General features: G+C 46.5%; 1 protein-coding gene across 2 annotated transcripts; it reads left to right on the top strand.

Moving 5' to 3' along the window:
• The first annotated feature begins 226 nt into the window (after window positions 1-226).
• LOC125534567 (denosine deaminases acting on tRNA) lies at window positions 227-5648 on the top strand. Of its 2 annotated transcripts, XM_087545479.1 has the most exons (11): window positions 227-426; window positions 826-1249; window positions 1436-1513; window positions 1970-2068; window positions 2291-2466; window positions 2565-2641; window positions 2748-2867; window positions 2949-3036; window positions 3189-3295; window positions 3829-3869; window positions 3947-5648. In XM_087545479.1, the coding sequence occupies exons 2-10, from the start codon at window positions 850-852 to the stop codon at window positions 3833-3835; spliced, it is 1152 nt and encodes a 383-aa protein (XP_087401605.1). In that variant the 5' UTR covers window positions 227-426; window positions 826-849; the 3' UTR covers window positions 3836-3869; window positions 3947-5648. The 2 variants fall into 2 exon arrangements, with proteins under 2 accessions (XP_087401605.1, XP_048553715.2); XM_048697758.2 differs by lacking the exons at window positions 3829-3869; window positions 3947-5648 and having other exon boundaries at window positions 3189-3565.
• Window positions 5649-8350: the final 2702 nt, after the last annotated feature.

The raw sequence follows: 8350 nt of genomic DNA, 5'->3' as shown, positions 1-8350 counted from the left end.
TAGTTAATTATTAACATTTTTTCAACTGCTCGAGTAACATTGTTTAAATATAATTGTCAACTTCTTTCACACACCAGGCCGGGCCTGATACTTTCACGTAAGGCCAGGCCTGTTACTTTCACGTGGTTCTGGGCCGCAGCCATGTCCGCATACACCGGGCCGGTCAATTCTGGTACTCTCTCCTTCAGTCTCCCCCACTGCCCCGCCGTCTCCCTCCTCGCCGTCGCCGAGATCTCCCACCGCCGTATTTCCTCCGAGCTCCTTTCTCGGAGCCCGGTCGCGCCACCGCAAGCCGAGCGAAGATTCAACTCGAGCACCGGCGCCGGCGCGGCAGGGAGGCCACGCGCATCGGCGGCGACCAGAGAGGAGGAGGAGGAAGGCGTGCGGCGGAGCGGCGGAGCGGGAGAAGGGCGCCGGCTGCTCCAGGTAACATGGCGACCGTACTGCTGCACAGTCGCCCTTGGTCTCCATTACTGTTGCCATGACTAAAACTTCGGGGATCTTCAAACTATTGCAGCGCAGCAGGAAACTTGGTATTAGCATAACATCTATTGATTTTAATCTGTAGCATCAAACTATTGTAGCTTGATAGAAGAATTTTAACTCAGGACACTATGCGCTGATTGACTGAATAATGTGAGTCTCACCACTACCATTTACAGACCAAAATATACCGGTAAATAAGCGCAGGAAATACACAGTGTAGCAAACGATTTTTGTACATGTTTCCTTCTGTCATTTCCATGGTTGGATCCATAAGAGGTAACTCTCATTTTGTTTAACAGTTGGAATGTTCACCGAATCACTGTTCGTTGATCTCTGTAGGCTGTAACCTCTGCGCTCGCCTAAATGCTCCGATCCTCCTCGCCGCAGACGCTAGACGGCGTCCTGTGGGCCGAGGCCGCCCTCCACCAGTACTATGCCCTACCCAAGAAGGGCAAGCCGCAGGGGCGCGAGTCCACCGTCCTCGCTGCCTTCCTGCTCTCTTCCCCGGAAAACCCACTGAACCCCACCATCCTATCCCTCGCCACTGGCACCAAGTGCCTCGGCGCAGCACGCCTCGGACCTCGTGGTGACCTCGTCCACGACGCCCACGCCGAGGTCATCGCCCGCCGTGCGCTCCTCCGCCTCATTTATGCCGAGATTGGCACAGACAACCCACCAAGTTGGCTGGTTGCCTCTGGCGCTGATGGGCGGTGGAGGCTGAAGGACGGGCATCAGCTGCATCTCTACATCACGCAGCTCCCCTGTATGTTTATGGTGTTCTTTCAAAGCTGAATTGTCCTCTGCATTCCTGATAATACTACATCTTAACATTTGTTCAAAGATAATGTATCATTTTTTGGGACTGCTGCAGTGATGTCTTCTGATTTGTTTGCCACAGCACATAGTATGAACAATTGATTTAGTTCATTGGTTTGGTGAATTGGTGCAGGTGGGGTCATGCCGGTGCCGCCATCACCCTTGGAGGTTCGGAGGGAACAACTGGATACCATGGTGAATGGATGCAGTGGTATGCTTCTTTCTTATTCTTTGTTTTCAGCAGAAGTTGTTAGTTCATGCCTAGAGGCTGGAGCTGCTATTTTGAATGTAGTATAACCTATAGGTTTGCCAGACTGTCTGAATTGGACCATGTCCCGGTATAAATGTTTTTGGATAATTTTGTTTATCAACCAGAAATGACTTTTTTTATGATGATTTTTTGAACCCAATTGCTTTGGGTGGTGCTGTCGAAGTGTGGTACATTTACTAGTTGACAACATGACATTAGTGACCACTGACCACTGACCTATGTTCGCTAGAACTAGAATTGTTGTGTTTAGGTATCTTTATTGAACTTAACTGGGGGATCACACTTTGGACTCTGCAAGTGTTTAGTACAGCTTTGAAGTTGGACTGCTCATTTTTATTTGCATTGTTACTAATTCGTTACATGTTTTCTAATCGGCGCACCACTTTTGCATATCAGATGTTGGTTTCGTTCAGAGGAAGCCTGGGCGTGGTGATACAACATTGTCAGTGAGCTGTTTTGACAAAATTACTCGCTGGTGTGTCGTCGGGATTCAAGGTTTGTTTTCCAGAATCATTTGCTGATCCATATTTGTGATGGTATTAAACTATCAATCATGTGATGTATGCCAATATATGGTGCAGACACTTTTAACTGCCAACCATTTCTTATTATTCTCTTCCAGTTATGTTTTTGCCTCTTCACGAGCACCTGATTACGAAGTGTTCAATTTTCTTACTCAATGAACTGTCATGACTTTGTGCCTGTGTTCTTCTACAGGTGCACTGCTGTCACACATTCTCGAACCCTTGTATTTGTCCACCATTACCATTGGACAATCATCTGATGGTGCACCTGAAGGGTTTTGTATTGAAGATAACGTTGTAAAAGTTCTTGGTGCTCGTTTGTCCTGTCTATCCTGTAATAAATTCCCTGACCCTTTCAAACCGAACAAGGTTGGTTACCTGCTTTTCATTCCTTCTACGGAGTAGTTCTGTAGTGAGACAGTACATTCTTCATTTGACATGTTGGTGGGCCTTTTTCATATTTGCAGCCACTATTTTTTGAGGCACCTGTCCCCCCTAAAGAATTTCAACAGACTTCAGGAGATATACCGCCTTTGACTTGCGGGTAGTTATATGGTTTGTTGCCATGTTGAGCTCCTTTTCATTTTGTTCGTATTGTATTGTATGCACCTTTTTTGGTTGACCTCCTCATTTCGCCGTTCATGTATTAGGTACTCAATATGCTGGAATAAATCCGGTTTGCATGAAGTTGTTTTAGGAACAACTGGAAGAAAACAAGGTACATCTTCAAAGGCAGCATCCTCACCCTCCACTGAGTCATTGCTGTGCAAGTAAGAGAGTTTCCTTTCTCATTCTGTCATTCCTAGCATCCTGATGTAAATCTGTCATGATAATCTGTGCTTTGATGGCAGGATAAGATTGGCAGAGACCTTCATATCACTTGAGCATCCATTAGTCACAAAGTTCTGTCACGAGGAACTGTCTTATCGTGCAATTAAGGTATTTTATCTTATACTACAAGATATGAGTACTCAAATGCATAATGAGCTGAAGCCACACAGCTAGATTACATTAAATGATTTCTGATTCTTTGCGAGCCATGATTATGAATACAAGAAGTGAAGGTTTAAGGTGTCTTATATCTGTTGCAGGATATGGCTTGTGAGTACCAGCAGATGCTTGAGCTTCTTAGAAAGGCTCCATTTTTTGGCCGGTGGCGTGCTAAGCCAGCATCCCTTGATTCGTTTACAGTTCCACGGTGATAACCAAATCTTGAAGTTCTATGCTGTGTCCCAGAGGCTGGTTCTTGAAGTTCCTTGCTTTCACCATAATTTTAGCAGTTTTGTGTACCAGCTCTTTCAACTTATTTGTAGCATGTATGCTTCTGCGCAATACTGAAGTTTTGAACAGTTGTAGCCTGTAACAAACCTATAAAGCCCTGTGATGTTTGGCACCATGAGGTGGGTGTTTATATGGATTGTTAAGTGTGTAACTCTTGTTCTTTTAATTGTTTGAGAGAATAAGAAGAGATGAAGGAATGGGCACACAGTAAATATGTTGACTCTGACCATGTAGCCCTGTGATGTCTGTCTCAAATGCCCCAAAATAGTTAAGACTTTGCCATTTTTCAAGGAACAGTCCACTTAGTTGTCTGAAGTGGCTAATATACTGCATCCTTCATGTCTGGTCAAATTAGCAAGTAATAATGCTCAGTACCACTCTCCAGTACTTTATGACCTGTTAAGATACTGATTAACAGTTGACAGCTCTTCTCTTCCCAATCCTGGACAGGCCGTGACACCGGTGCAGCTCTGAGTGCAGGCATTATCGAGGTAACTTGGCTATCAGAACTGACAGTTGAGCTTGGGTTTCTAGCTGATTTGCTCATCACGATGCTTCATTTTGGCAGCGTACAGCAGAGCGGGCCGTTACCCTAGGCGAATGGCCATCATCAAGATCCTCGTTCAAATCGGCATGCTCTGGCATAATTTATCACGCCTGAGTTAAACATGTTTGAATTAAAGGATAACAAGTGCCAGTCAGGTCTAACTTTTCAAGCTTAGAGTAGCTTCTTTGTGGACCTATTGCAAGCACATTATTGTTAGCACTATATATCCAAGATCATGCGATGATTCAGAGGGCTTGCTGTGAAACTTCGCCGCGAAAACTGGCGTGGTTTGTCACAAAATTTCTGTGGAAGCGGTCACGAGGGTAATAACCAGGTACGCACTACCTGAAGTAGTTCCATGAATGATCTTTTTTTGTTTTTGGCAGATCTCAATATAGTTGAGTCTGCAAGATTGATCAGTGAGTGCAGTGCTTTCGCAGGACAGGTTAACTGTTCCCAGCAAAGTAAAGGTAAGGATAAATAGTAGCAGCTGCTGACAAGCAAGACCTGTTTTGGATGAATAAACAAAATCATTTTTTTGTATTTACTGTACAGCCCTTTATTAGACCAGGATAGTTTCGCCATCATCTATCAGTGTAGAACAGTAGAAGCAAGGAATTCCTTCTTCTTTCTTTTGAAAAAGAAGCAAAGAGATTTGGGGGATGCTATGAGCTAGCAGATGATTAAACCATTTGTTTTAGTTTATAGTGCTGCCAAATGAAATCTTGTTTTAGTTGTAGCATACTGGTATTCTGCTTCCTCCACAGCTTTTGGTTGGCCCACAACGACAACATGCAGAATTGCCTGTACAGGGATGGACTGAAGAGAAATGAAACAAAAATGTACAGACATTAATAGACACATATGTGTGATGTCCATGAGCAGTGTTGTAAGTAGCTAGTATCATTAAGTGGGGAGTAGCTGATGACCCTCTCACATAATACTCCACACCAAACTCACCTCACCACCCCAGCAAGTGACCAGTGGTACTAGTCGACAACACATCAGGCCAAGAGTAGTCTCTGGTCATCAAATCAGGACATTTAGGTGAGGTCTAGTAACTGACAACAACAACAACAACAACAACAACAAGGTGTCTGATTGATTCTGACTCCAGTACACCACTGTTCTTCCAGCAATTTCTTTTCCCTTCCTAGCTACTAAGAGCTGGACAAAAACTGTAAGGAGGAAAAAGTTGCAGTAGATCCTTGAGATTTTCTGTCTGTTTTTTTGATTTGTATGCTTGTCTGGATACTGGATAGGCTTCAGTTGCAAGCCAGAGCAAGCAGTCCTCAGTGCCAGTTGGCCATAGTGGGATTTGTGGTATAGTGCAAGTGAGTACCGAGTATTGAGTAGAGGGACTTTGGTGGTGTTGCTTAGGATCTCCTCAAAGGAAAGGAAGATGGCTGTACTTGCTTCAGACTCACACCAGTACACCACTGCCTGCTGCTTCACAGCTCACACACATAATGCCAGAAGATACTACAAAGTTAGAAAAAAAAAAGGAACACTTTTTAATCTTTTCTTTGTGCTAATTAACACGAGAGAGTGACTCATGTTGAAAGACAAAACAAACAAACATCGGTGAGCATGTATAAGCTGTGGATTTTGTGCAGTTTGCCTATGAAGAACCATACAAACCAGACAAAACCTGAAATATATGCCTGGTTCCAGGATACTGTTAACTGACAATAATCCGGTTAGTTCCCCCAGAATCTATGCATATGTTGTCTGTTATGCTTGGAACCTAACCTGGTGCGTGACAAAGCATCATTAAAAAAGCCTTCTTCTTCTTCTTTCCTTGGATTATTTTATTAGTAAGTACTATTTATTAATCATCTCACCTTCTTTTCCCATTAACTAATATATACCTACCAGCTCCTACTTTAGAAAAGCATCGTGTCATCAAAAAGGCCACCGGCATAGCATCTGCTTGCTTCCTGGATGGATCATTGCTAAGTACCACACTTTTGTCCTCTAAACCACTTTCTGCTTGGGCAATCTGATCAAGTAATCATGCTTAGCAGAGGCTAACAGGTGTTGGGATCATGGTTGCCCCAGCCTCTCTGCTTGAATGAAACCATTACATATTTTCGTGTTGAAATTATTGGATACTGTTGACATGGATGGGACCACCTGCTGATGATGAGTTTGGTGAAGATGATCAAAAGGTGGCAACATCAAAGAGGGAAAGCTGGAGGGAGGAGGCAGCAGGCAGACCAGTGAGCACATGCACTGCCTTGAATAGTAGTACAAGACCTGCTTGCTTGTGGCATGAGTGCTACCATTGATCACAGCTCCTTTTTTTTATTATTTCCATATGTTTTCTTCCTTGGCTAGTAGTACTAGCACCACTGAGATGTTTAGTTGGTGTGGTGTGGCATCATCCTCTCCTCTGCCACAAGAGAAGAGAAGAATGTACTAGTACAACATATTTTCTTTGGATAAAATGCTAGTCCCTCTTCAAGGGGAAAAAGGTAAGTAGGATCTGTGACATGACTAGGAGTTAGTACCGGTGCCATGTGTTTCAGCTAAGCTGGGGCCAACGTACGCAACGTACTACGGCCACTCAGATCGATCTTTAGTTGGTGTGGTGTGGCATCATCTTCTAAGAAACAGGGACACGGACCACCCACATCCCCCTTCCAAGAAACCAGACATTTTCTTTCTACTGCTGAAAGAAAGAAAGGGAAGATGAGCCTCTGGTTTGGTTTGGTTTGGCAGCCCAAGGAAACAAGCATTCATACTCTCTTGGCATGAAGGAAGGATGCATGCTTTTTCGGGGGGTTGCTTGGATTGTAGATGCAGGAAGGAAGAGAGATGGTAGCTAGGGGCACACCGCCACTAGACTAGCTTGGCACTCACTGCAATGGAATGGATGGCAAATGTCACCTACGCTACATCTCCATACCTAGTGTAGCGTAGGTGACATTCCTCACAAGGAAAATGTCTTTCCTCTGTTGTTCCTAAACCATGAAAGCACACTCGCCGGCAAAGTGTGGTGTGGTGTGGTGTGCTCCCACAAAACAAAACAAGCACTTCTCCTCCTCTGCCGAAGTTTTTCTTTTTTGGTTGGCATTTCTGCAGAGTACTCTCTCCGTCTCAAAATAAGTGACTCAATTTTATACTAACTTTACAATGCCGTCGAGTACTTCCTGCGTGCGAGTAAAAACAAGCCTCTCCTCTTTGGCAATGCCGTTGTGCCGTTGTGCGGAAGGATGTGTGTTTTTGTTGTAGGTTGCTTGGATTATGGACCGAGGAAGCACATCCGCTGGCAAAGAAGCTTGGTGTCCGAAAGGGGGCAGCCTTCTCGGAGTCAGTTTTGCTTGCTTGCTTGCAGGTCACTGAAGGCCCATGCATCTTATCTTACTCACACGCAGAGACGACGTGGGGGCACGCACGCACGTAGTACGTTCCGATCGGAGCCAGTGATGATTGCGGCCATTTCTCTGCTGAAAACGTATGATGCACCCAACTGGTAGCAGTAGCAACTAGCAAGCACCAATTAGCCGAACCAAGTGGCAAAGTGTGGCTGCCGTTTCTATGTAAGTATGTATGATGAATGCGCATGGCTGCCTGCTGAGGTGCTCTGGATAAGGAGAGCTTCTGACAAGAGGAAGAAGATGGATGGTGGAATCGAGGAGCAAGAATTACTGGTGGCAACAAAGAAAGGTGGGGCGGACCCACTGAAAAAAATAGCGCGCTATAGCGTATTGAGAATTGCCTCACTAAATATATCGGTGTACAACGTCTCGCTAATAGTATGCTATAGCGCGATATAGCACGCTAATAGCATATTTTAAGGTCGCCGCTATTTTGATGTAGCGCGCTATTTTTTTCATTGGGCGGACCCAACTCCCCTCCCCTCGCGTCGCCCCTCTCGGGCGGCTCGGGGGTTCAAACCCTAGCCCCGCCGCCGGCCCCTCCTCCCTCTCTCCCTCCCCTCGCCGCCGCCCGAAGCAGCCGTCGGCCAAGCCCGGGGCGCTGCTGATGAAGGTGGCGGCGGGGCCTCTCACTCCTCTCACTGTTGCCCTGTCTTGCTCACGGGGAGACTCGGGATCCGGGGCGGCGACCCCGGGTGGTTGGGCGCCACCGAACCTCGGCGCAAGGTGGCGTGGGCGCGGGTCGCAGATCTTGGCCGTGCGGGCGGCGAGCTCTGCGGTGGATGCGAGCCAGGGCACGGCGGCGGCCTCTGCTCCGACACCGCCAGATCTGGCCGCCTTCTCCCTTCCGCTGCTGATTCGGCGGACCCTCACCCCCCAGCTTTGGTTTGCCTCGTCGTGGACGCCATTCCTCCGCTGGGTGGGTGCTGGTGACGGGTACATTCGACCGGGAGAAATCCCAAGCCAGCTTTGCCGGCTTCGACGCCCGCGGGCACCACTCACCTTCCTGGAGGCGCCATCAGGTATATTGCTCCCGTCCCCT

Source organism: Triticum urartu, chromosome 2A, assembly GCF_056163025.1.
Source record: "Triticum urartu cultivar PI428250 chromosome 2A, HENAU_Tu73, whole genome shotgun sequence".
Taxonomy (NCBI): domain Eukaryota; kingdom Viridiplantae; phylum Streptophyta; class Magnoliopsida; order Poales; family Poaceae; genus Triticum; species Triticum urartu.
This window is presented reverse-complemented; position numbering and strand designations above follow the sequence as displayed.